Source organism: Osmerus mordax, chromosome 9 (assembly GCF_038355195.1).
Source record: "Osmerus mordax isolate fOsmMor3 chromosome 9, fOsmMor3.pri, whole genome shotgun sequence".
NCBI lineage: Eukaryota > Metazoa > Chordata > Actinopteri > Osmeriformes > Osmeridae > Osmerus > Osmerus mordax.
In genome coordinates, this window is record NC_090058.1 from 9,685,686 (window position 1) to 9,713,577 (window position 27,892).

Sequence of the window (27,892 nt, forward strand, 5' to 3'; positions counted from 1 at the left end):
TCTTAATTGGAAATATATAATTAATGACAAATGGTCACTACTCCCAATATATAAAGGGAAAGGCTTGGGGCCCTGGAGGAATGCGTGATGCATTTTGTTTATGACAATTTGCACAAAACCATGTTTTTGGGTAGGTATGGAGAACGTGAGAAAGGCAATGGGGTTGCTGTATTCTTTAACTGTGGTTGTGTTTTTGAGGCAGTTCTGAAACACCAGAATGCTTATAGATAGATCCACACAAGGTAGTAGCTTCATTTGATGTTTTCTGAAGACATTGGTCTGTTGCAACTGATACAATCAAAATGCTAGATGTGACAAAAGAGGATGTTGATTTAAAGCTAATGCAAAAACAAATTTACATTTGGGGAGTCAGGTTGCCACGTGGACACATGTTTGGGTTCTGGAACAGAGACGTTTATGTTATTCAGGGGAAATTGTAATTCCTCAATTACAGTTGAGTTCCTGTTTTCATTGGATTGAAAGAGAAAACCATTGCTTGACTTTCTGACATAGTTGTATGTATAATGTATCAAGAGGTTTATCATATTCTTCTGTCTAAAATAGCTAATTGAATGTCCTTGGGGGAAGATAGCTATGCAAGCAATGGAAAGCCCCCCCCATACAGAATGTGCAGGCTTCCTTTCAGTGTCAGAAAGATTGTCCTTGGCAGACTCCATCTCCCACCAAATCTTTGGGTACATTAGATTATCATTTTTAGAATCAAAATGTGTGGCACACCATAATTTTTTTTCCTTTCATAGTTTCATTCCTGACATATCAGGGCTCTTGAGGTCATCTCCATTCTGAAAGCCTCGTCAGGGATTATCACTTTGTAGCCGAGGGGCAGGAAATCAGATGATAAAAAATGAATAAGGGGGCATCCTTGAACAGTTTTTTTTTTTCAGTATTTCTGCTACAGTATTAGTGTGCTCATGCAGCTCCATCACCATTATTGTAAAGACCGAAGTAGGGGCAGAGCAAAAAAGAAATTCTGTGAGTAAAATTTCTTTGGATGCTATAAATTGGCACAGGATAGGAGCTACTATTACATTTGGCTCATTTCCTCCATTGCCCCAACTCCAGTTTCAATCTAATGTTTTTGAATTGCTGTTCTGAAGCATCAAATAGTAGAACGTAAGTGACCATGAAATGTATAACCTTGTATTAATGTTAAGGCTACTTTTACTTAAGAGTGAAACACGTATCTTTGTCATTTTAGTCATTTAGCAGACGCTCTTATCCCTTGTACACCACCTGTTCCAAAATAAGCATGACCATTACAAGGAATAGAATAATTTGAAATCGTGAAAGTGCTACACATCAAGATTGAGCAGATGGCTGAAACCCTTAAAAAGTTCTGCCCTGCCATCTAGTGGAGGAGACATCAATGCACTACTATAGAAAGACCAGACAGAAAATCAGTGACTTCAATAAGAGATGTGTGACCTTTTGGAACAGTGCCTAAGAGGTGAAATTTAATAAACCACTCCAACAGAATTTGCCAGAACCTTTTTTAATTTTTTTTAATTTATTTTTTATTCCTTGTAAACCTCACAGAGCGAGAGCGCAGCCGAGGTCAGACCTGGGGAGGAACAGAGCAGTGACTGCGGGCATTGAAAACAAACAAATGAAATGTTTCTCTATACTTTCAACTTGAGCCAACTGACCACCAAACTATAACTGTCACAACATTTCAGTAGCCAATGACATAGCAATCTCTGCACAAAAAAAAACTTTTCCATGTACAGTAGGTCAAACCACACACACAAAATGACCATTTCCGATGACGGCAAAACCACGTCAGACTTGAGCTAGTTTCCCTGCAGGAAACAACAACAATACCAAAGAGGAGAAAGGGGAAATCAGCAGTTTTTAACACCAACGTCCCAGACAGTTGCAAATACTGTAACATTCACAAAAAGAAAACATGTCATATCCTACTTCCTTACTTCAAACTACGTAAACAGTCTACTACAAACAGGTGGCCGTGGGGTCTTCTGCTCTATTACTGTAATTATATCACAGGTCATCTGACCAACAAATCGGCCAATGTATTTGGAGTACATTCTTGGTACATATTTGAAGAAAATGTGTATTTCTTTCTTGGCACATGGTTGAATCTTCAACAATATTTGGGGTAAGCAATTTCAATGGAATTTGCTTTTCCTCTGCATTTCTAGAGCCTCGTTTCCTTGTATACATGTATACATTGCACACAAAAATCCATCTTTTCCCTTTCAAACAACTTGTGTTTTTTTTTTACTGCAACTTAAGTCAACAGTTTTGGACAGAAGAGGGGCCAGTAGCTAAACCAACAGGAGAGAGGAGTGAGGTTAACAGCAGAGAGAGCAGTGTTGCTTTAAGCTGCAGGGCAGTGGCCATGCTGAGGCCTGTGTGCAGTAGACTGGGTGGTGACTGATGTCAGGTTGACATACAGCAAAAGGTAGGCTGATGGTCACTAGATTGCTATGCTAGAAAGTACAGTAGCTCAACATCTGATGTGCTGAAGAGTCAGCCAGAAGTGATACTTAACTAATACTAGTCCACTTTCAATTTCAGATTGAGATGGATTTATATGGTGGCTGAATGGTATCAACTCAAGTCTTCTCTAGCATGGCCAAATAATGGCATCAAATTAAACAGGGGCAGGGCAATGGGTTGGGGGCATCTTCTTAATAATCCACCAATGAGGTCCTGTCTCAAGGCACTGTGATCATGACAATAGGTGTGAGACTACACAGGAAGGCATGTCATACATTAACTTCTCCATGATGCCATCTTTAAATCCTATTGGACAGGATCCAGATAAATACAACCAACGGGGCTTTTGAGTTGAGGGGCTGCTAAGATTTGTATTTAATACTTTGTTTTTATCTCATGTTGTTTTCCAGCTTGCTGAGGCAGCAATGATCCCAAGGCTGAAAAACGGAGACCACACAATCCACTCATTATTAACTGATTATCAAAAAGAAGAAGCCCAAGAAGAGCCAGCGGAAGGTTAAATGTGGTCTCTGACACACGCAACTGAAAAGTAGCATGAACACAGCAGGGCTTAAGAGTCTGTGCCAACTTTGCACTACATTCTTCTGAGTGGCATACAGAGACTCGGAGACCACCTCGGAGATAAAAGAGGGAAAAAAATTAGAGATGCGCTAGCCATCCAGCTTTCGACGGAGAGATGACAGTTCCTGCCAACCGATGAATCTCAATTCCAACGTGAAGAAAAAGCCAATGGGAAACTAACCCCAAAAAATGAGCCATTCCCCAAGACCAGGTAGTGGTAAGGGAGGGGGGGGGACAACAACATGTTGTTGCCTTAGGGATAAGATGCATGCCCAATTCTGTATTCTGTGAGGTTTCACTAGACACTTACGAGAGAAAAAAGAAACTGCGATTTCCTAGTTGACATGTATGTCCCTTTTTTTTGTCTTTTGTTTTCACTACAACAAATACAGTCACACGATACAACATCCTTCTGACCTGGCAGGGAGAGAAAAAAAAAAAACGTTGACACAGACATGCTGAGCAGGTCTGGACGAGGTGGACTTGGAGAGGAAAAAGGGAAGAAAAAAAATCATAATAATAAAGAATTGGGTGGAGCGGATCAATGGATGGAGAAGAGAGAAAGGAGGAGCGTTCACTTTTTGAGGGGCTGGTAGACCGAGGCGTTGGGGTCCAGGCCGGAGGGGCTGGTGTCCATGAACTTGGAGGAGTAATGAGGGGCCACAGGGGTCATGCTGCTCGTGTCCCCAGTGTAGGAGATGCTGGGCATGACTGCCATCACCTCGGCTATCTTCTGCTTCAGATCTTTGATCTCCTGGTCTTTCTGCAAGATCTGACCTGGAGTAACAAGCACATACGGTGTAAGGAAAGACGATGTATAATATATGAGGTATAAGCCCGGAGGTTTCAACATTTGAATGATGATTGTGGCGCGGGAGCACGACAAAAGGTGGAGCTGACCTTGTGCGATCTCCAACTGGCGCTTGGCATCGCCCAGTGCTGAGAACAGGTCCAGCTTGATCCTGGTCTCGGCGCTGAGGCTGTTCTCCAGGTGCTGGGTCTTATCCTGCATGGCCGACAGGGCCGCCATGAGCACCTCGGTGCCCTTCTCGTTCTCCTTATACTTGTGAAGCTCCTGGAGAGATAGAGGACAGGTCAGTGACTGGACTGAGCACTGGTTATACAAAATATCCCCCTACAAACACAGACTGCTGTAAGGGTGATATTGCTACAGTTCAAGTTGACCTTTAAAAAGGGAGGGGTGGGAGAGGGGTGTTCCAAAACCCCCCATGGAGACGAATGTGACTGGCAATGCTACGCTGAGAGAGGTACAGCTGCAGGTGCACACGCTCCAAACCTCACCTGCACTTTCATCTCCAGGTCTCGGATCTGGTCCTCTTTGAGCTTGATGTCCATGGTCAGCTTCTTGCACTCCGCCTCCAGCTCAGAGACGCGTCTCCTCAGTGTGTCTGTGCACTCTCCTCTGCACCGTGGAGGGAGAGCGAGGGAACGGAGGAGGGAGGGGGAGAGCAATCAAATCGATGCCAAGAAAAAGGCGTAACACAACCACAAATTAGACCGTGGTGATATCTATTTATACGTCTTTTATGGAACGTTCAAATCAATACAGTCAACCAAAACACATGTTCATTAGCACAGGACAGGAATCAACAGGGTGTCCAGACAGACCGTTCTTCTCAAAAAGCCTCTGCTGACTCTGAACACGACATAACAAAGGGCCTCTGCATGCAGAAACATGTCAGCGCCTGCCTGCGTGGGTGAGTGTGTGTGTGTACCTGGACGCGGCAGCGAGCGCCACCGCCCGGGCTGCCGTGGCCTCCTCCAGCTTCTTGCGCTTCTTGTCGTCGGCGAGCTGCTTCTCGGCGGCGGCGCGCGCCTCCTGCTCGGCCTTCAGCCTCTTCTCCAGCTGGCCCACCGACTGCCGGTCCTTCTGCTTGGCCTGCACGGCACTGTGGAGCCTGGACAGCAGCCACGCACCACGCACAGTCATGTTAGCACAAGCTTGTTAGCCAGCAGGGGGAAAACCACCTTAACCCTTGTGTTATCTTCGGGTCATTCTGAGTTGATTGTGACCCACCGTCGTATTGCGACAAATTTACCTCATACAAAAACAAAGTGAAGCATTTTCTTTTAACTGTCGGGCTGTCTCAGACCCCCCACATTGGAATGGTTAAAAGAAAATTATTTTTATTTGTTTTTGTATTGGGTAAAATTGGGTAAACACAATGATGGTTCGTTATGAACCTTTGGGTCATGTGACCCGAAGGCAGCACGAGGGTTAAACCAACGACGGTGTTGCGTTTGTGCGCGTTCTTAGTGTCTGCAATGTGTCAAGACGGTTTGCTCGAGTTTGGAACCAATAGTTCTTTTGGGCGTGTGTGCGTGTCTCGCAGAAAGTAAGGGAAAGTGAACCGGCCAGCATCATAAAATGAGTATGAACACATTTGTGAGGGGAAACAGGCATTCGATGAAAGAAGTGGCCGATACAGTCAAGATGACAGTTGGAATATGAACCAAAATCAGTTTAAGTCCACTCATATACTTTGCAATAAAACATTGAGCACTGCCTTCACCCAAGCCCTGCAACACAACGTGTCATTCAGTCACCCACGTGAGGAGACAAGAATCACCTGTTGGTTTTGGCTTGTTGCCAAACCAGCCTTGTAATAACATTAGCTAGGCCTCAGCAGCGGCTGGGTTTGCATATACATGGGTGTTGCCCTGCAACCTACATCATTAGCCTGAGCTGTGAAAACACCACACGCCAAACAGGGAGTGACCGACTGCGACCATGTGATGCTGAATTGGGCCAATTAAAATGATAATGACAGGGCGTAGTTAAGTCTGGACCGCTGTCTGTCAAACCTGAGAAACGGGTGCTTCCAACCTCCAGAGCACAAACCTACAGGAGAATTGACACCCAACCTGACTCACCTCCTTCCAGCACAGCTGGCCCCAATGGGTACTTGGAACAAATGAGTTACCCAAATGCAACTCATGTAATACTATCGATGCTGTAAGGGCTCTTGGCAGACTGCGTGTGTTGTGTGTTCCTGGTGTGTTGTGTGTTCCGGGTGTGTTGTGTGTTCCGGGTGTGTTGTGTGTTCCGGGTGTGTTGTGTGTTCCGGGTGTGTTGTGTGTTCCGGGGCGGCTCACTTGTTCTGCAGCAGCTCGTTCTCCTGGCGTAGCTGGCCCAACTCAGAGCGGACGGAGCGCTCGGCGCTGCCCAGGGAGCCGATCTGACTGCGAAGGTCCTGCTCCACTTGTCGGCTGGCCTGGAGGTCTGCCTTCAGCTTCTTCACGTCCTGCTCCAGCCTGGTGGGGTGGGGATATGCGAGCACAGAGGAGAGTAGTGTTTAGTGAAAGGTCTGGCTACTCTCATTGTGATTGGTTGATGGGACTAAAACAAAGCAGCTAGCTCAAAGTGCCACTATTCACGGAGAACTGGATGTCGCACGTTAGGTGGCAACAAGCGTATAAAGAAAAAGAACTGAAAATGACGGAGACGCTGATGGAAAAGGGAGAACCTTGATTGCTGGCACATAAACTAACAAACGGAATGAACTAGCCACAAATTCCACATCATCTGACTTTCAAGAGCGACCTGCCACCCCCCACATGGAACACCTGCCGCTGGGCCTGCACCTGGCCCACAGCTTCCCTCTACACCGCACGGACGCTCCGCAACAACCTCTCCGTCCCAAGTCAGCACGGTACAGAGCACATGCATGTCCTTCTCCGAACTTCTAACACCTCCCCCGCCTGATCGTGTGACAGCGGAAAGCTTTGAACTTAACAACTACAAGCTGTGTGGCCTCTAACAGCCCGCCGGCCCATCACCCAGCATGCTCAGTGAAGCGGGACAATATCCTCAATGTGACATTCAATGTCATCAATTCATGTCCGAGGGTGCTTTGTGAGGAAACGTCGTCATTTTATTTTCTCTCTCAAGTAAATGTGTCTTATCAGTGTAGTAAAATGGATTTGGTTAATTGCATAGGAGTTTGTGCACCTCCATTCTCACCATACTCGTAATTCAGGCTCGTTGGGGTGCATGGTTGAGCACGCGTGTGTGTGTGCGCGTGTGCGCTCTCTCACCGTACGAGTGCTTCCGGCTTGCTCAGCTGGTTGTTGGGGATGCAGTTGTCTGTGGGGTCCTTGTGGGCCCCTGGCGCCTGGCCCTTCCCTGACGCCACCTTCTGCTTCTTCTCGTTCTTCCCCCCCGAGGAAGAGGGGGGGGGAGGGCCCGAGAAGGAGGCCACGCCGCCGTTGGTGGCGCTGTGGCCGCGCGGCGAGGAGTTCCCGGCGCCAACGGCCGCCGCCGCGCTGCCGCTCACATTCTTGTAATTTTTGGAGGAGGACGAGGAGGACGAGGAAGAGGAGCAGGAGGAGGAGGAGTTCTCCTCCTTGAGCAGCAGGTTCTCCGTGCTGCCCACCAGCTCTGTGGGCAGTCTCTTGTTGTTCATATGGTTCTCCATGTACTCCATCTCCTGGAGTTTAGAGTCTACCGAGGACGGCAGGATGTTGCTGTTGCTGCTGCTGCTGCTGTTGTTGTTGTGTTGTTTTTTTGCCTCCCGGCCCTCTTTACCTTTTTCTTTGTATTCCAACTCCGGCAGCGGCGCCGGCGTCGTCTTTTTACTGGCGGGGGCGCCGTTCTGTGAGACCGGGGCCGGGTCCACCTCTGATATGCCTTTAGCAGCTGCAGCTGGAGGGGGAAAAGGGGGGGGGGGGGGGGGGGGGGGGGGAAGAGAGGGCGTCTATGATGAGTGCCATACAAGTTACCTCACATGAAACCGTGTCTTTTATTCCTTACCATAATACACACCACATGTTGCTGCAGTGAAGGTGACTGTTCCTACTCCAGAGATCTCCTCTTAGAACATTCCTTCACTAAAAACGTCCTTGTGATCAGGATCACAGGCACACGTGTAAACTGTGCCCACGTGTGTGTGTGTGTGTGTGCGCGCGTTGCTCACCTTCCTCTGCCTCCCTCTCTTGTCTCTGAAGCATCTGTTGCTCTGGTGGCAGAGCCTGTTGCAGGAGCTGCATGTAGAACTCGTTCTCCTTCTGCACTTCCTTCTGCTTCCGAAGGCGCATCTTATAGCTGACGTAGCTTTTGAAGCCGAAGCCCAGCGTTACCACGGGGTAGCCGATGCTACAGCGGCGGAGAGGGACAGGGAAGCGAGATGCAAATCAAGTCAAGTCGAGCGAATCTGCATAGATTAGGCAGTAATGTTACAGAGCCGTCTCAAAATGAACTGATTCATTCAAATGAAAAGCCCAGATAAGCTGGAACGAGGAAAGGATGGAGCTGAGCAAAATAACCATGGCTGCTCAACAGGAATTTGTGCCCCTAATAGTCTCCATTTTACCAAGTGAAAGCTCAATTAGCAAACATAATACTGGGCTAATATCTAAATCCTAATCCCAGGAAGAGCTCCTAAAGACGACTAGGATTATAAAAAGAGGTCTTTCCCAGGGCTATGTCAGAGTAGGACCTCACAGCCACCAAGATGAACTTTTCCTTTATATCTGGCTTAAAAGACTTACCCCACTCCTGAAAGCAGTACAAGCCCAGCATGTTAAGTCTAGAATAACAGAGAGAGGTTTCACACAGCTTGGAGCTCGGGGCGCATGAGGGGCTTTCCAGGAGTCGTGATTTATCGCAGCTAACAAACTGAAGTAATATTGTTTTCTTTAAAGATAATGGGGCAGAGCAGTCTGTGGTCCTGTGGGCTGGAGCAGGCAGCCCGGCCGCACACACCGCTCCCGCTCTCTGGAGGGCAGAAAAAGAAACTCACTCACCAGTGCGCGGCGAAGGGGCGACACAGGTCTACGTGGAAATTCTTCAGGTCTTTGAATCTGATAGCTGCCTCTATGTAGACAAACAGTATCCATAGAGACACTGTGGGGAGGCAGACGCCTCGCTCTGTGAACAGAATGTGTGTGGGGGGGGGAGGAGTTGAGAACCGGAAGTATTTCATCTGGACAACCACACACACAAAATAAGATTTTTCAAAGTATCTCATCCTCCACACACACTCAAAATAGACAACGACAGCAGTGTACACACTGGTAGCCCACTTCACAAAATCGCATTAATTCATTATGTCGCTTTTTTTTTTTTTTTACACGGCAGCCCAGTCTAGCAAAGAGGCAAAGTCTGATCTGCGGAGTCTAATAATATACAACCAAATATGGTGGACAGAGCAAAGCCTATCCATTGTCTCCCAGTCAAAAATAACTTCCAGCGCACACTCACCACAGGGCAGACTGGTGTAGGGGACTGCCGGGGTCTCCTCTTTGGCGCTCTGCTCTGCTCTGGAGTTTCAATTTCACACCCTCCGATGGTCAATGGGTTGGCCTACCGCTAAATCTGACACCTGATCCGGCCTTGCGGCATTCTGAGAAGTAAGCCATCGCTTTGTAAATGTGATAACGCACTGCATGCCAGTGTTGCGCAACTCTCAACACAGCTGCACCCCCAATGAGAAAAGTCCACCTCTGAATCATGTGACTCGTTTGACTCCTGCAGCATAGTAGGTACCTAGGATCACTATACATGACTACTCTGACTACGTCATTGATTGTGATCTTTGGGCAGACATGCTAGCACTAGTAAGGCTCGACGGGGCCGAGGGAGGGCCTCTCAGAAGCACATGCAGACATCTGGTTCTGACAGCTCTTTGTCAACAGTACACAGACACAAAACCCGATTCCAACACAGACGTTCCATCCCATCATACACACACACACACACACACACACACACACTTGAACTGGACAGGAGTTCACTCTCAGACCTCCCGCGTATGGCATGGGCGTACCTGTATGCCAGACGTACTGAACCCACACGTAGGTACTGGCAGCGAAGAACAGCCATTGGACGGGGATGAAGAGCAGGCATATGATGTCGGAAGTAAACGCCACACACACAAAGAACACGGAGAATGCCTGTGGCGGAGAAGAGGGAAAGAGATGTGGAGGGTTAGCGGCGGATCTGCTGAGCTGCAGCCTCTCAGATGTGGGTCACATGTCAACACAGCAACGTTTTCTCCTTTTGGCTTGATGTTCGTCCCGCGTCAATATCAAATGGCACCAACAGCACACACATTAGATGATCTAAGAAGGATTAATGATTCAGGTCTCAAATTAGGAAGTGCATGTCTTAAACGGACACCAATGGTGGATGACCCCCGCACTTGTTTACAGTATTCAATCTTATTTGTAACAGTCACTGGGTCAGATATTTCCAACTGCAGTAAAACACTTCTACATATCAATGCTACTGGGTTTAAAAACAGATTTCACATATAAGCTCCTGAACCATTCCGACAATAGTACATATCTAGAGCAAGATTATGGCCTGGATGTCAAGGCTTAGAGATTAATATGGGAAACAGCAGTGCTCAGAATCCCAATAGAACCCTGGACAAGGAGATCTGTAGTGACATGTTTGAATCCCTTTCTCCTAGGCTGGATCTCCTGAAAAACACCAGCTGTAGAAAGCAGGCTTGGGATGAGAGAGAGCTGGAACCCAGATTCTGAAGCTTCTGAGACTCTGTAGACCATCTGTTTTACGTCCCACATCCATCAGGTCCAACCTGCTGGAGACGGACACACACACACACACTCACCAGCCCCTGGTATCTGAAGGAGTCGTAGACGCTCCGGATGAACAGCCAGAAGGGCCACAGGTACTCAAACCTGAACTCGAGCACAAAGTCCGCCAGCAGCACCAAAGCCCACACCACCAAGAACTTCAGGTAGAGGAAGGTACTGGGAGGAACAGAGACACAAAGAGGTGTAGGGGAACATTTTGCTTTACAGTGCAGCAACATCATATCAGTTGCTTTACAACCACTTAATTTCAACTCTATTTATCTCTCCTATAACATAAGACAAATTTCACTAATGATATACATAGTACAAAACATTTAGTGTGTAGGGATGCTTGTATGTGTGTGTTTACAGGGTGTATAGCCTACAACTTCGGTTTGGGAGATTAGACATTTATGTGCTGCAATTGCATTAAGTCTAAGCAGCTTATTCTATATAAGATGGAATTGTGCTTGTGAACATCCAGAGAAGGAGCAAACCAGGTGCATTTTTTAGAGGCAGCAACTCTGGTCACAATGTTTCCCAATCTCGTTAAAATGACGTTACAACAAACACAAAGGCATATCAAATCAATCTAAATATGGTTGATATAGACGTCTAATGATTCAATTTACAAGGAGGGATTACTTTATATTTTGACTCAATACATTAATCGCGTGTTCAGGTAACCTCTCAATGTATGCCTAACCTTGTGTCTTACAGTCAGCGGCTGATGTGGCAATGCCAAATGACTAATCCTTACAGATAGTCATTGAACATGTACTGCCTTCTAAGAAACTCATACTTTTTTTCACAGCGTAATTTGCTACTAACTACTTACCCAGCCGCAGGGCAAGACCTAATTAAACTAGACGAGTTATGGACTTTAGTACTACTAGGCTGTTTTATGAACTAAATTGCTTGGCATACTACACCTGGTAGCACGAACTGACAAGCTTGCTAGCGCAATGAACCATTGCAATTGGAGTGGTTTGTTGTGTTGCTGGCTACACAGTTGGCTAGCCGGTCAGTGGGAACCACCTAGCTTTTAGTACCCAACACATGGTTTCTCGACTTAACCGTCCTGTTGAAGGTGCTCAGCAGTGCTAATGGGAAGACTGACAGTGCAATGTGGAGATAGCTTGCTACAGTGGTGCTACCAGCCTCAACATCATCCACAGGCTGTAAGGCCTGTTATTGCTAGATAACCGTCACAGCTAGCTACCATATATCATTGCCTATACCTGCTGATAGGCTACATAAGGAATGCTAACCAACTTGCTAGATGTTAGCTAGCACAAAACAATTCGTCTGTCTACATTTGAACATTGCTACAGCTAGCTGCTGTAGCTAGCAACTAACATCAATGCTACGCTTAGCTAGCTAGCAAAGTGACATTTAACCGTTTGCTGGAGAGTGTGACCAGACCACTTAATCGGATACTATTGCTAGACATGCAAAAACACATAATGGTCGTGATAGTCTATCGTCTGTCTTAATTTACCTGCCGTATATACCCTCGGTGATTCGATTCCGTTTTAACGGCCGTCGGAGTTTGCTGCAGTCCGCATTGCGCCGCTTCATCCTCCTCCCCTTCGCTTTGGCTTCAGAATTACTACTGTAATCTTATCCAGTTTTCTTGCGTGAATTGACAAAGACAACAAATGAAGTCCTTGTAATAGATATCACTGTTATTATTTTTTCGTCTGAAAACAAAGAAATAAATAAAGGACTATCTTCAAGAACCTCCTCTTTTCTTTAGCGCAGGCTCAATAAGCCGCGCTATAATTTACGCAGGTCAAATTGAGAGACAGACTGTAGATCCAATCAATCTACTTGCCAAGTCTTTTCATTTTGACGGATGTAAAGATGAACCATTTATATTCCTCTGTGCTCTGTCATTTAATTTATGTCCACCAAAGGAGAAAGAGAAGAGAGACGAGCAACAACTGCTGCCCTGAGCAACAAACCATTCGACCAATTACATCCGTTGAGGACAAATCAGGCAGTGCTGGTTGACCTATCAGCGACATAAGGGCGGACTCTTTCCTAAATTGCTGGATGCTCTGCCAACGTTAAATTCGTTATATGCCCATGATTGCGTTGCCTGTCATTACATTGTCCCTCTGTCTCACAATAAAATACACGCACACAATATTTAATTCCGCTCCCCTGATTTGATAATTGTCTGCATACACTAAGTTTTTGCTTAGCCTAGACATCTTGGTAAAATATATTTACTCTAGCTGTCATCTCATAATGTTATTGTTTTTAAAGAAATTAAAACTTCAGAAACGTAGAGTATGCCACCCATGAAATCTGGAGACAGACCCTGCAGTGTTTTGTCCTACTACTACACTGAGAGACAACTAGCCTGTTATGAGACCACTATTATGAGACCCTTATTCCTTAGACCTACCTCCGAGCGATCATATCGATCAACTTGAAATTCTTTTTGAGCCAACGTCCGATCAGTATTTTACAAGTACGCAGGTTTTACGCAGTAGTAAACTATGGCTCCTCAGTACGCACCAAGTCTACGCTCTCGACTATTTCCTCTGCTCATATGCTTGCAGACGAGTTTCATTGTAATATTCCTTTTTTGTGTAAAGTATGACCACCACATATCGGATGATAAGTTACTTTACGCGGGTGAGTTGATGTTTTTGGAACATTATTGCAGGTGAGGTTAATAGGTAATTCGATCCAGGGCAAGAGTTAAGTAGGCCTATGTTTTGTCTTTAAAGATTTTGATACAGTATGTTTCTAACATGGTTTGTATTGATGTTGTTTGTAAATTTGAACACTCGGAAAATATCACTTGCTTTTTTTACAAAAAACATTACAGACATAATTTATGTTATGGGTGGAAAATAATGTGATTTTAACATTTTATACATGTAACCAAAATGTGCAGTTTTGGAAAGTTAGAGAGAATGATAGAGAGAGAAAGAGAGAATGAGAGAGAAACAGAGCAAAAGAGAGACCCAACACCCTATCAAAGAGAATGGGGAGGGGTGTGTTTGGCAATGATAAGCACACAGTTAGGTCAGCTTTAACTCATGGATGGGTGTAGTCTCTCACATAAATATATCTTCCAACGGCTTAGCTTCACTACCAGAGAAACACAACTCATGAAAAATTCTCAATACAAAACTGAATATGATTCGCCATCCTGTGTTTCTTTTCTGCACAGAGTTTCAGGATGTCAATGTGATGGTGGTTCTTGGGTTTGGCTTCCTAGCCACATTCTTGTCAAGGTACAGCTTCAGTGGCTCTGGTTTCAACCTCTTGGTGGCAGCCATGGCGGTCCAGTGGGCACTCATCTTAAATGGATTAGAATCTTGGTATCACAGAGGACAGATAATAATAAACCTCAGAAGGTATCTGATCTGATGAATCACTGAGATTGATTTAGTCAATTTATTCAGCTGTTTTTGGGCCTGAAATTTGAAACTTTATAGAAACTGGGTTGAATGTTTAAATCCCATTTACTTTGTTTGAGTCAGCCTGGTGATTGCTGAGATGTGTGCAGCATCAGCCCTCATTTCCATTGGTGCTGTACTTGGGAAAACCAACCCTGTCCATCTTCTCCTCATCGCCCTTATTGAGGTCTCAGGGTTTGTGCTGAATGGCTTGATCCTCCAGACCTACCTGAGGGTAAGCCCCAACATTACCACTCCGACACTGGCGGTTATAGGAAAGAGGAGAGTACATAATGTGGACTGACAGATTCATTAGTAACTATTTGATGTTTGTCATTTTATGCAGTCGTGCTGTCATCCTACAGGTGAAGCCTCTGTATTGTACCATGCTGCTTCACATCTTTGGTGCTTTCTTTGGACTGATGATGTCATGGGTCCTCTACAGTGAGGATTCAGAGCAACAACACGAGAAAGAGAAAATCCATCGCAGGACAGGACTGTTCTCCTTGCTTGGTAACTATTCTGTTTGTTTCTTGGAGTCAAGTGTCACCAAACATGCAGGAAAGCCACAATAAGCTAGGAACTAATGTAGCTAGGCCAATGCAGAATATGTAACCCCTGACACTTTAAAATACCATACTGATTCCCTGTATGGCATGACTATGTATCAAGGCCCTCAATGTGATTGGTGATGTCTGATGTTGTTTCCCAGGGACTCTGTTCTTGTGGATGTTCTGGCCCAGTTTCAACTCGGTCCTGGTAGATCCCAATGACCATCAGAGGAAGCTGACAGCAGTCTACAGTACCTACCTAGCCCTGTCCGTTAGTGCTGTGACCGCTGCTGGGGTTTCAGTTCTTTCCAGCCCCACAGGGAAATTCAACTTGGTAACTATTACCTGAAGTCATAGTCATTTATTAATATGTCTCGTGGCCAAAATACATCGTTATGTGTCAGATATGAAACATGTTGATAAGATGCCCTTTGCCTGTGGTGTTCCCACACATTAATGACAATTTGGTTACTATACCACAGTGGACTCTTTTCAAACCAAAGCTGACTCACTGTCATGTTTGTGTAGTAGGCATGTTTCTCTGCTCCACTTTCAGGTACACGTCCAGAGCTCATCTCTTGCTGGTGGGGTAGCTGTTGGGGTTTCCATGTCAGCTGTCCGTGAGCCGTGGGTAGCCATGACGATTGGATTGGCTGCTGCAGTGATATCGACATTAGGATTGAGATACATCCGGGTACTTCTAAATATCAAATTAGTGTGACAAAATGTGATTTTGTCCTGAAGAGCTGTCCTCCTGTAGCTTTTAGAACTAATCTCAGTTGTAACTGATGCACCTGTCTAACCAGCTAATTCGACTAATTTGCACAAAGTTTGGGTTGGTGCAAAACCTAAAAAACAATTACACCTCTAGGAATAGTTCTAAAGTTGTCTCGGTTCTATGACCCATTGTTTAACATATCTAGTTGATTTGTGTCCAACAGCCCCACCTGCTGTCTGCTTTTAAATGCCACGATACCTGTGGTGTCCTCAGTGTCCATGGGCTGCCAGGCATCTTGGGATGGCTGGCACATCTACTCCTTCAGCTTGCTGACTCTGATGACCTCACAACGTACGTTAGTTCACATTTACCAGACATGGCTGTAGTTTCTGTGTTGCCTGATACAAAGTGTGTAGGCACACTGACAATATGACACCATGTATGGATTCACAGAGTAACATTTGCTCATGTCTGATTTGTTTCTAAAAACATTTTTCCAGGGCTATTCGTTGTGCAGTGTTTAACATTTGCACTCTTAATGTCACGCTGAGTCTCAGTATGGCACTGGGGGTCATAGCAGGTAAGTCTGCATCACAAGATGGTTCCTCTTACTGGACATTTAACTGTGCCTCCATCACATTGCTACTGTTGGTCCATGCTTATGTTACTGTGGTAACAAATACAATTCACAAACTGTATTTTAATCTTAAGGAATGCTTTTGAAGTGGAATTTTTGGAGGCCACCCCAAGAAAAAAAGTTTTTTGACGACCAGGCCTTCTGGGAGGTAAATTGAACACTATCATGGTGTTAGTACATAAAACGACCAATATATAAAGTTGTTCTTCATCGGCACTAATGAGTCATTTGGATCAAAGCGTGTGCAGTTAAAGTTAACAAATGCAATATCATTATTATGTTCAGTTTCCCCACCTTGCAGTGCACAAGTGAGAAGTTTATGGAGAAAGACATGGATATTTGGAAAGGAATGATTGAAGGTCCAACATAATGTATGTTGTGTGTCATGTGAGTTGAGCCAAGAACACGATGGGAGAGCAGTGAATAAAGACACTTTGATGATCTGTACATGTTTTGTTTAATGCATGTTTCAGTTTGATAAAGTGACCTCATAGTTTGGTTATTACACAGGTAAATGCATAACATGCACTGCAGTCAGTTAAATATTTGCTGTGAAACTTTCTTCTTAGTCACAGACATCGTCCTTAGACATCGTCTCTTGCTCTCATTTCAGTAGCATGACTTTTCATCCATAAGCATTCCATTTATTAAACCTGGTATGAATGCAATTAGGCCTGTCTTCCCAAGAAAAAAAACACAAATCGCCATCATATATTTTTTTACAATCTTTTAAGTAAATGTAAAAGTACAAAACACAGTATTGACAGCTAAACCATTGGTATTTGCAGAGATGGTTGTACCTCAACGATTCACGCTTTCCCCAACATTGAGTACACAATTTATCAGAACAAGGAATACAATATAGTCAAACATATTAGGATAGTTTCACCTTGTTTTAAAGACGTAAATTACTGTAACTAAATGGCTTACTAATTGTGCCGTGAACAGACTGTCCTGTGATTAACCCATATTCCAAGGATCTGTAGATCCTAAGTCTATATCAAAATGTTTTCCTTTGTACAGCAAGAAGCAAACTACTTTTAAATTAAACATGTTAATTGAAGAGCTCAATATAAAATGTTATGCTTGAAATTGAGAAAGGTAGTGTTTTTTGTTTTGTTTTTTTTAAAGACTGGTGCTCAAACCGACATACAGGGGTTCATCCACTATTGCCACAGGTCCTCAGTGCGGCCAAACTTGAAGACCAAGCCCCTGGAGGAGAGAGTAGGCACATCATTTAAAATGATCATGAGAGTTGTTTAAGAATAACCTCACTTTAAGGTAACTACTCTCCGACCTGTACACTCTTAAATAAACATATATCAAAAATGTATTACTCGCAGTAGAAAACTGTTCATATCTAGACTTTAATTAGACCATGTGGACTAAGCGAGCTCCCAAGTAAAAATGTACTTACCCAAAGAATATGAAAGCATTTTGGAAAAAAACTGCTATTCCAGGATACACCACATCCTTGTCTGTTGAGAAATAAAGAACATGATGGGTACACCACTACATATGACAGATGGGATTATACCAAACACAATGCCTCTAGGTATGTGGCATTGGCCTTCATCAACTGAGTCTGCTTGTGTGCTTATGATCAACAGAACATTACATCAAAGTCTATTAAATGGTTCCAAAAAGATGGATTTGTGTAAATAAGTTTAACGGAGTAGTTGCGTCGACCATCAGCATTACTTCCTTCTGATTCCTCCCACACCGGGCACTCAGGTGCTCTGGCACGATGACTGCAACTACATCCTCTGTAAATACAGTTTTTATACCAGCTACGCCACCGAAAAGCTAGCTGGCACGGTGGGTGGTATTGATACTGAGGAGTGACTAACTCAATTCAATTTGGTAACATGAACTCTGTGAGGCTTATATTGAAATGTACAGAACAATGCACATGGTTGTAAGACTTACGGGGTACAACAAAGCCTCCAAAAAGAATCCACATAGAGGCAATGAGCGAGCCGAACGCCAGCATGAAGCCAATGAAGAGCCACACTCGAGCACCTGCACACATGATGGAGGAGGGGGTTAGGATCTGGAGCACTGCGGTGTGTCACACGTATACAAAGTAAACAGTATCTGGCATCCCAAAATCCAATTCAAGAGAAAATGTGGTTGACCAGGTTAGCAGTGGAAAGATCAAAACTATTTGGACTGCATGCATTTGCTACTTGTGCAACAAACCGCACGGCTGTGTAGACCTTTTTTTATAAACAATAATAGCAAGTGACTGTCAAATAACATGGACCTACCTACATTCTGGTTAGGACCATGAAGGTACTGGAGAGTGATAGGAGGAGGAGTTTAAAATAATACTTGTCTATACTGTGCAGAAAATTGTGTGGTAGATCCTGTACAAACCTGTCTGTCCCATGCAGCCTTCGCTGTAGCTGTCTCCTCGTACCTGGCCATTTGACACGGCATTGATCCTAAATTCACAAGAAACCAAAGTTGCCCATCAAACATGGGCATGGTCCATTACACAAAATTGCTGAGTAAGCTGTGGGACCAAGAACAATGTGGGACTTACATGAGAAAAGCCACAGTAGCAATGACACCACATGTGTGGTAGGCATGATGAAATACTGCCTCATCTGGATATTTCACAGCTGCATCAATGATGATCCACCATCCAGTGAAAAACTACAAAAAGAACACACGATGAGTGTTATGAGTTATGCTACAACTGTTATGTGAGTTTGATAGTATTATTAGTGTTTGTTGTTAGATTTGAATGTTTTACATACTTGTGGAAGCTATTCTGTATTGTATACAGTTGCTTAAAAACTTAACACGTCTCTGATCATGACCCTAGAAAAGTTCCTGTCAATATAACTGACTTTGTTTAGTCATATTACTTACCAAGACTCCAGCTGCTATAGATGCTATGGTATTTCTTCTCTCCCCCCAGTCAACATTGCACTCACAGTCTCCACACCGGATGCCGTCTAAAAATCCTGACATGACTTTGAAGACCATAAAGAAAAAAAAAACAGTTACAAATTAAACAACCGGTGGAAGTTCTGTGAATCAGAAACTTGATTGTCGTTTGAAATGGATGATTCGTCGGACACGACATTTTGACGCTTGACTACGCATCCGAGACATCGTGATGACCATTTACGTTACCTACTGATACCACTTAAAACATTGTGGATGTGTTAGGGTGAATGTCTCCAACACATCTAGGTTATGTAAAATAACACTGATCTCTGAAGATTTTCTCGCCAATGCCAAATGGTTAATTTACATGGTTAGCCATGTCATGGTGCGCAGTAAGGAAATGCAGCTCTGATGCTCTCAAACTAAATCCTTTGCCCACAGAAATAGCATGTAATCGCATACAGTAGCAACGTTAATGTAACGTCACGTTTCCAAATTGACCTAAAATCTATTATACTAATTATATGACGGTTAATTAGCGCTCTATCCAACTTTGTTCAGGCCTTGTGTGTTTATTATAGCATCCTGGCTATTGTTCGTAGCTGTTAGGCAGCAATAACAAGCATTTCCTTGAAGGCTTCTTCTTTCATATTCCGTTTAATGTGAGACAAATACACGCTAACAACAATAGCCGCATTCACCATAGAATGTAAAAAAACATAATTTAATATGGTAACTCGTCATTTGTAGACATAAATACCTTATTTTTTAGTTTTTTGAAGTGGACCCCCCAGACGCAGCTAGATTCTTAGCTTCCGTCAAAGCGCTCACACACAAGCATGCGCACTAGATTCCACGCTTTTTTAATAGTCCGTATTGAACAGCTACAAGCCTAACTATCGACTAACTAAGTACTAGTTAAGGACACAAACACGTATTTTATACAGTAGCCTATTTTATAACGCTGTGGGGTCATGAATGCTATCATGACGAATAGACTCGGATATAAATCTGTTGTTATTGTTATAACAAATAACATTTTGTGATTGTTGTGTGAAGTCACATGAGACATCATGTGAGTCATTTTTACATCTTATGAACTGAGTGTTTTATTTTATTTCAAGAGGACAGTACAAGGTGAATCCATTGTTATTTCATTGTCTCTTTGACATTGTGAGAACTTCCATAGATCAACATACAGTATGTTGAGGTCTGTTCTATTGTCATCTGATTCCATATTTAAATGACCACACACATAAGCAATCTCCATGTTATCATTTCCCCGGGCCTCCTGCAGCAACTTCATCGGGCCGTCATTCATAGGGTAATTTGCATGGATGGTGAACCTCATTTAAATAACTATTATATATTCTTTATGATACCAATGTTATCGTTAATTAATGTGACCCTCCTGGAATTCAAGTGAAAATGTCAACAATTTATCAGTGACTTAACAGCCTTTAATGTAGCCTACATATTTCCGAGAACATAGCGAATAGTTTGCCCAAATTACGTAGGCTATACCGCTGCAACACATTCTGTCGAAAGTTTGTACATTTTTATTGAAGTATTGGTTACATGTAACAAAATCAAAATAGCTAAACATTTATGAAAAATTGAACAATCGATATAAAAGTGGTGTTCGGAATGAAAGGTACAAGCCATTACAGAAGTATATACTGGTATGGTGGTATCCACCCTAAATGACTCCCAGCAACTGCAAAGCCACTGAAATTGTAAGAATGATGACTCCAAATAACCCAATATATCCATAGACGCCTTGCATCCTCTTGACTGGGTCTGTAAAACAAAGAAGCATTTCACATTGTCATAACCTAACAATATGCACACACCAAGCATTACCTGACAAAATTGTCAACAGTCAAATACAACTGTTGTTTTAGCTTCAAAACCTCTTATCACCTTTATTGCTACTGCCCTTTGTCCCTTTTTAACTGAATGATAGAACACACCTAGGTGAAGAGTAATAAAATGGTGTGTGTGGAGAAATAACCTTTAAAAGCCACACATCTGTGGAGACGTAAATTCACTACAAATGCAAAGATTAGCATTGCATCAACCCCTGATCGTCTGTAAAACTTGCTGCAATACAAAAATATTGGAATAGTTCCAATGTTTATCTCACCTCCGGTGTAGTAGCCCCATGCATAAGAGAACCTGCTAGTCACCCAGATGGCCCCAAGCACAGCTGCTGAGGTCTGGGAAGAGAAGAAGGGAAATTAACAATGTACAAATAAGAGAGAACAGTTTTTTTTGGTCTAAATGAGATGCTGCTGATTCATTGTGACTAAGGAATACAGAAGGAAAGACATAACTGCCAATAGTACACCAGATCACCACAACTCACATAATTGGCTGCATTTCCATAATGCTGGCATATTATACAAGATAAATCATAAATCGTTGTTGCATTCCTTGAATAAGAAAATCGTGCACTAAAAACTTCTATTAGATTATTAGTGGACACGGATGCATACATACTGGGTAGACAAGTGAGGCAATAGTCTGGAACACAAGCCACTGTGGGTACACCTCTAGTGTGTTTTGATGGGCCCTCTGAATACAATTAAACACTGGATCCTTGTCACTGTACATCGTAGGGTACTGTCAGGTGGAGAAAAAACACAAATGTCAGTTTGTTGGTTAAAATACAAAAAACTCAATAGTGACAACACGCTTCATTTCATTCTGCCGAGTCGTTTTTCTTTCAGAACAAACTCCAATGAACTGTCTGCAACAATAATGCAACATGCATTTTGCAGAGTCATAGTTGTGTAGTAAGGAGTTATGCTTTACCTTGACATCGTACTTCTTTCTGGCGCCCCCAACCTTAATCCCGAGATAACACAACATTATCCAGCTATACAAGTATGTAAGGATAACATATCCAAAACTAGATGGCAATAACTCCAAAATCTCCATTGTATATGATGGATCTTAACCCACAAACAATTTAGATTGCGCAGAAGACCTGTTTATAGGTAGCTGCCAACTCTATGGTAGCTGCTCAGTCAGTGATAGGCAACGCGAAGGGGAGTTAACGTTGTATGACTTCACGATATTACCCGTTGCGTAGTGGTTATATCGGCCAAAGCCTTGTCTTGTACAAAGTTCTTATACTGTTATTTCCCAATTTGCCCCAATAAACATAATAAACAACCACCTAATATCGTTGGTATAGATGGTGTTTGCTTTTGTTAAAGAACGACGGCGTTCAAGGAATTGATTTGTTCACATTGTAGGACGTGCTCAAGACCTGCAAACATGCGCAACAGTAAACCCCGTGATCTAGTTTAATGTGGAAATTTCCAGTCTTCTGATGACGCATGCGCTTGGCAAACCCCACACTGGCCATTCGAAAGAACGCAGCTTGGAGATATACGACATAACAAAGGCAACGGACAATATTCGAAGTTTTAGTAAATTACTATCTACGTAAATTTCGACAATTCACTTTAAACAGTGAGAATAACGTAAAAGTAGTAAGATTCTCGTCAACATAACAGAACTGAGCCGTGAATTAACAAGGTATGTGGTTGTAAACTAAATGCAAACGTCGTCGTTACGTTAGCTAGCTCTAGCTAGGCTAGCTTTAGTGGTCTTGTCGGTATTCGTCTACTGCAAGCATCCAAAATATTGGTTTGAATTGTATACTTTGTTTCTCAAGTTTGGTCTGTTGTAGAGTTGGATAACATTATCTAGTCAACTCTTAAAAAAAAAAAAAAAAAAAAAAAAACGTTTTTGCCTGTCCCTGATAAAACTGTTGGTTGGGGGAGGGGACCCGCAGTATTATGCAATACCAGCCATGGCCATGGGCTGGCCTAAATTCAGGCCTGTTGAACGAGGTTTACAGTTACGCAACCCACTCGTCTGCTATTTAATCATGTTCTGACTGTGATTGATAATAATGTCTGTTATTAAACATAAATGCCTTCCACAGGTGATCAGTATGAGGAAAGACTCTCACACCAAGATGACTGCAGTCCGACTAAGTGAAGGGATCAGTCTCGTCTTCGATCAGGAAACGCTCTCTAACTCAGCCTCTCCCCCCTTGTCCACACGCTCCCGTTCCAGAAGTAGTCATGGAAGCAGTAAACATTCCTCCGGTTCCGGTAGCCGGGCCCATAGAAGAGAGGCTTGTACAGGCCGTCGTCACAGGTCCTCCTCCAGCACTTCCTCATCAAGCAGTAGCCCCCGCCCCAGGTCCCGTTCTCACCCTCGCTGCCACAGAGCCGCCTCTCGTTCCCGTTGCTCCCACCCTCGCAGGCACAGGCGTAGCCACCACTCTTCCCCACAACGCAAAAGGGCGCACTCCCGCTCATCCAGCCCCTCATCCCCCCCCCGTCGCAGCAGCCACCGCTCTCGCCCCAGGTCCTCAGCCGGTAGGACAGCTGACCACAGGAAGCCCATGGGTAGTTTCAGGGCCAAGTCCTCCAAATCTACCAAGACAAACAGGAGCCACTCCAGATCTCCAGGACGGTTGACCGTTAGACTAAACTTGGATGGTAAGACTTGGCAAAAATGCTGTGCATCAATACCCATGTTAAATTGGTAATGTCACATTAGTAACTGTACTGCTTATTTATTCTAACTCAAGTAAAAAATACAAATTATTCTTATGTTCCTCATTATAGGAAAGACAGATGACATTTGGATTGCGAATACCAAGCCAGGCGCTGAGGAGAGCCCCAGACTGACCACACCAGAACCACAGCCCAATTCAGATGGGTGGGTCACACTAGAGCCAGCCTTCCAGAAGAGTCCAACACAGGTGGGTGTCCAGAGAGATCAACATGCAACATCTGTGGTCAGCATTGAGTCCAGAACTGTCTCATGTTTTACTTTGTCTGACACAGGGAGGTAATGGCTTAACAGGATTGCGTAGTTTCCTTCCCTGATGGAGGTGTATTTCACTGGAAAAATAAGGATAATGCCCTCTTTGTACTTGTAAGGAATTCAATGGTTTTACTACCAAATCCCAGTATCATCATTTGACACAATTGTGGTTAACTAAAAAAAAAATCTTTCTACTGTAACCTCAGTAATATTTTGAAAGCAGCTCATGCACTACACACCTTAAGGACAGAACTATCCCAACAACAAAGGTAACCTCTTACATTTCAGCTAACAAGACATTATAATATCTGTATTATTGACTCAAATCAACATGAACCAACCACAAACATACACAGTGTCTACGTTTGTCTTTTGCTGTAGGATTCCTCTCATTCTGTGCTGTCTGAATTGCTTTCCTGTTAACCTCGCCATCCTGGGGGAAACACACATGCTCTGTTTGTATTTATCCCTTGTTCCTGTAGATCACATGACAGTGGGCTCCACTCCTGGCCCCCCCTCGGATTAGGAGAATAAGAGGGCAGTCATGTGACTTGGGGTGACACCAATGCGTTTGCGTGAAAGGTTATACAATCTGGTGAATCTTGCCATGCTCACAATGCCTATACAGGTCCAGTCATAGCCATGTGTCAAAGAATGGACTGTTTTGCCCGTTCACGGGACTCTACCTTCTCACAGAATTTGTCTTGCAATTCAATTCATGCATTAATGCTCTGTTCTATTATACACTCTACTTTAACAAGTGGAATTCAGATTAAATCCACAATGCTACAACAATCCACTCAATATAGCGATTTTCATCCACCAGTACACCTAGTGTTGTTAGCACACCACACACACACATAGTGTTTGTAGATACTCTGAAATGTGTGTTTGCTTACAGCTGAAATGGGTACGTTGTTATTTAGCAGAGCCCTCCTCCCCTATCGCTGAAGACGCGCAGGCGTTTGGACTGCGTTATAGTGACTATTCCTGACGAGATCTAAAAAAGAAGAACTCTTCCCTGTCTCCGTATGCCAAAGATAAGTTGGTACACAAGTTGTGTGCTGGATGGGCTTGTGGAAAGCACGTCGTCATCATGCTACTCAGAGAAGGGGTCTTTTTTTTCCTTGCTATCTGGTTTCCATTTTGGTTTTTATTTTGTTTGGTCCCAGTTCTACACTTCTATGAATCTCTTAATGGCCTCTAGAGGTCATTGAGGCAGACAATGCATGGGGAGCTGCAGTTTGTTAAAGCCATGTAAAATGAGTGACAGCTTATGCTTCTACAGAATAATGTATTTACAGTATGTTGGATTTATTACAATAGTCAGTACTAAAAAATAAGAACTTGGAATGTTGTCTGCAATCTGCTGCTGTTCATCTGTCTGGGAACCCGTTCTAAATGAGTGTCTTTGTGTTCTCTGTAACAGAACAGTGACCTGGAGCCTGAGGATGATGGCCCAAGCCCCAAGATGTCACCTACTCGAAAGGGGATCTCATTCAGCATCAATGTAAGTTTTCCACAAATACAAATATCTTATAATCTTATTTTTTTGTATCCACATTTGAAAACACTAAGGACAAGGTTAGCTATGTACTATTGTTTTTGTTTTTTAAACCAATAAGCTAACATTTTTGTTTCCTGTTCTTCCAGAACGCAGTGGCCAAGCCCACAATGATTGCCACCAGTGCAGAGAGTAAGGTAATCCACAGAGTGGAGAGCTACAGCAGCAGGGCACCATACGGTCACTGGATGCCTGTCAAGAGAGTCCCCCAAACCTCTCTGTCCCGCTCCTCCAAACATTCCCTTGCCACCTCACACTAGTGTGGCACAGACCCTGTAAATATCACTGTAAAATAATGTACATAATAAGGGGGAGATTTGAAGCCATGTGTATCATGGTAGATACATTTCACTTTATATTAGATAAGTATGAAGAACCGAAGATGTAATCCAGGTGTTTTTTTGTGCGTATTCAATAAAGATTTGAAATGAATTAATGAGTTGTCTCTTTTCAATCAATCATAAGCAATGCTCCTCTCCAGGATGGTAAGTAATATATACGTTGCTGGTTATCGATGCGACCCGCAGTACAGATTATGACCACCTGGTGGTAGGCTTGTGTCACAGGAAAAACTACATAAAACCTAAAAAAGTCCCATTGAGTACATGGATTTCAAATAATGAAAAAATATTAATGAGTAATTCTCTTCAGAGTGTTAATAGTAGCTTGTGTGGCATCACGAGAGGACGTGTGGTAGTGTGGCGCTATGTTTCTGTGAGTGGCTACCATAACACAAGATGGCTGATGGGAGAACTACGCTTCCCAGAATGCACCACACCGACAGGTGCAAATGCCTCAGTCCTCTGAGGCGGGAGCTCAGGTGGAGGAGGGAGAGAGGACAAAAGGCTGGACACGCACACCAAGCAAGAGAGAGTGTACCTGGCACAAATAGGTCGATGCCAGAAGAGCTTTGAGTTGAGGATACCATTGGTAGGATCCAATGCGAGGAGCAACTTTTTGTGTTCAAAGTCCGGTTTTGACGCACTGCCCTACACCCCGCACCGTGGTCTAGCCTCTCATGATACCACACTAGCTATAATTACATTTAGTCATTTAGCAGATGCTCTTATCCAGAGCGACTTACAGTAAGTACAGGGACATTCTCCCCAAGGCAAGTAGGGTGAACGCAACGTCATTTGGCACGGCCAGGAATCGAACCAACAACCTTCTGATTAATAGCCCGACTCCCTAATCGCTCAGCCATCTGACCCTTAATGGGTGATATTTCAACACTTATCCTGACAATGTTCAAAAGAGATTGAGTAAAAAGATACACTACTGAAAGTAGGTCTATGAGATTTATCATAAAATTCCCCCTTGTTTTTCTGCATTCAAAGAAAAGGTTTCACATGGTATGTCCGAACCACCTCCTCAGCCGGATAACTAGGCCACTTCATGGTTATGAAACTGATCACCAACTTACTACACATCATCCGGGAGTCTTCGTTATTTATTAACCTGACAATGTTCAAAAGAGATTGAGTAAAAAGATAGTGCTTTTTACTGCTCTTTGGCAAGTGCACTAAAAAACACCTTTGTTCAGAGATGGTGTCAAGTTTCAGCACATGACTGCAGCTTTGAACATGTTGCTTCTTGAATTACCTCATAACCCAAGATCCCATTAAGGTTCATTTGCCTGGCTAGCAGTCTGTAAATTCAGATGAAACCCAGGAAGCATATTATTTTGACAGACCTGTCACATATTAATTTATGTGGGTCGTGAATAGGCAAATTGTGTTTGAATTTGGCTCTGATATTGAATGTGAATATGGCTTTGATATTGTCTGACTGCAGCTTGCTTCCTGTTCATCTCGAGCCTCTCATCCTAACATCCCGTGTGATTTGGTTACAAGACATCAGTGTGTAGGTCTCTAAATCAGGATCCTTCTGGCAATGACAGTCTTGACACATTAGAAAAAACCCTGGACTGTTTATAGCAGTGAATAACAGATTCTATTGTATGTGAGGGACAGAACGCCTTTTGACACGAGCTTGAGAAAAATGCAACTAGTCTTCCCTTGGAGGCAAACTTTATTTGATGTTAAGTTCTCCCCCCCCACCCACCCACCCAATGCCTCAAATACCAAGTGGCTATTTAGGATTGTCGATTCCCACCCCTAATAGACGGTAAGCTGTACATTTCTGTTCATATTTAACCGTGTTGCAGAAATAATTCTAAGTCTATTATAGAAAAGTCTACTTAACGTCACTGTATTTCGTGAACAAGTTCTTAGAAATCTTTCAGCAAACTTTCACTTGTTTTGTAAGTATGATTAGAAGGCAGAGTATTCTGTTTTATAACTTGGCATTAGCAGAAACAAAACCTTGTCCTTTGGAATTTAGTAGTGTCATAAGGGCAATTAGACTGTTTTGTAGAAAGTAACTTTGCAGCAACCCTCTGTGGCTCAGTAGGTAAGCATGTGTACCATCGAGTCTACTGCCAAACACAGTACCCCTGGCTCAAATCAATTGATAATTCATTTTACTGATATCAGATAAGTAATATATGTTATTTCCAAGTATATAGAATGAGCTATTTTATGAGCTATAAGAACTTTCAGCCAGATTTGAACACAAGACCCCTCACACAGTAGCCCACATCCACAACCCGCACTG

General features: G+C 43.5%; 5 protein-coding genes across 7 annotated transcripts; 2 read left to right on the forward strand and 3 right to left on the reverse strand.

Annotated features, from left to right (window-relative positions):
* Positions 1-1,505: 1,505 nt before the first annotated feature.
* On the reverse strand, positions 1,506-12,367 carry maco1b (macoilin 1b). The gene is made up of 11 exons (XM_067243664.1): positions 12,128-12,367; positions 10,662-10,803; positions 9,852-9,978; positions 8,830-8,953; positions 8,001-8,179; positions 7,123-7,729; positions 6,181-6,339; positions 4,800-4,982; positions 4,366-4,486; positions 3,964-4,138; positions 1,506-3,840 (listed from the first exon to the last, which is right to left on the reverse strand). Exons 1-11 carry the CDS (start codon positions 12,205-12,207, stop codon positions 3,638-3,640), a joined length of 2,100 nt encoding a protein of 699 aa, XP_067099765.1. The 5' UTR covers positions 12,208-12,367; the 3' UTR covers positions 1,506-3,637.
* A 761-nt stretch (positions 12,368-13,128) lies between these two features.
* rhd (Rh blood group, D antigen) lies at positions 13,129-16,401 on the forward strand. Of its 3 annotated transcripts, none has more exons than XM_067243109.1 (10): positions 13,129-13,275; positions 13,820-14,006; positions 14,133-14,283; positions 14,414-14,561; positions 14,761-14,933; positions 15,156-15,293; positions 15,541-15,668; positions 15,818-15,897; positions 16,029-16,102; positions 16,240-16,401. In XM_067243109.1, the coding sequence occupies exons 1-10, from the start codon at positions 13,137-13,139 to the stop codon at positions 16,264-16,266; spliced, it is 1,245 nt and encodes a 414-aa protein (XP_067099210.1). In that variant the 5' UTR covers positions 13,129-13,136; the 3' UTR covers positions 16,267-16,401. The 3 variants fall into 3 exon arrangements, 2 of the variants coding, with proteins under 2 accessions (XP_067099210.1, XP_067099209.1); XM_067243108.1 differs by having other exon boundaries at positions 16,256-16,401; XR_010877404.1 differs by having other exon boundaries at positions 15,818-16,102.
* Positions 16,388-19,703, reverse strand: tmem50a (transmembrane protein 50A). Its single transcript, XM_067243110.1, has 7 exons — positions 19,616-19,703; positions 18,835-18,938; positions 18,503-18,615; positions 18,334-18,401; positions 17,884-17,976; positions 17,372-17,432; positions 16,388-17,166 (listed from the first exon to the last, which is right to left on the reverse strand). The coding sequence occupies exons 2-7, from the start codon at positions 18,934-18,936 to the stop codon at positions 17,121-17,123; spliced, it is 483 nt and encodes a 160-aa protein (XP_067099211.1). The 5' UTR covers positions 18,937-18,938; positions 19,616-19,703; the 3' UTR covers positions 16,388-17,120.
* Positions 19,704-20,391: 688 nt separating this feature from the next.
* Positions 20,392-21,896, reverse strand: mgst3b (microsomal glutathione S-transferase 3b). Its single transcript, XM_067243028.1, has 4 exons — positions 21,673-21,896; positions 21,358-21,480; positions 21,002-21,074; positions 20,392-20,655 (listed from the first exon to the last, which is right to left on the reverse strand). Exons 1-4 carry the CDS (start codon positions 21,796-21,798, stop codon positions 20,555-20,557), a joined length of 423 nt encoding a protein of 140 aa, XP_067099129.1. The 5' UTR covers positions 21,799-21,896; the 3' UTR covers positions 20,392-20,554.
* A 335-nt stretch (positions 21,897-22,231) lies between these two features.
* On the forward strand, positions 22,232-25,711 carry rsrp1 (arginine/serine-rich protein 1). Its single transcript, XM_067243684.1, has 5 exons — positions 22,232-22,404; positions 22,817-23,381; positions 23,511-23,647; positions 25,142-25,222; positions 25,366-25,711. Exons 2-5 carry the CDS (start codon positions 22,826-22,828, stop codon positions 25,534-25,536), a joined length of 945 nt encoding a protein of 314 aa, XP_067099785.1. The 5' UTR covers positions 22,232-22,404; positions 22,817-22,825; the 3' UTR covers positions 25,537-25,711.
* Positions 25,712-27,892: the final 2,181 nt, after the last annotated feature.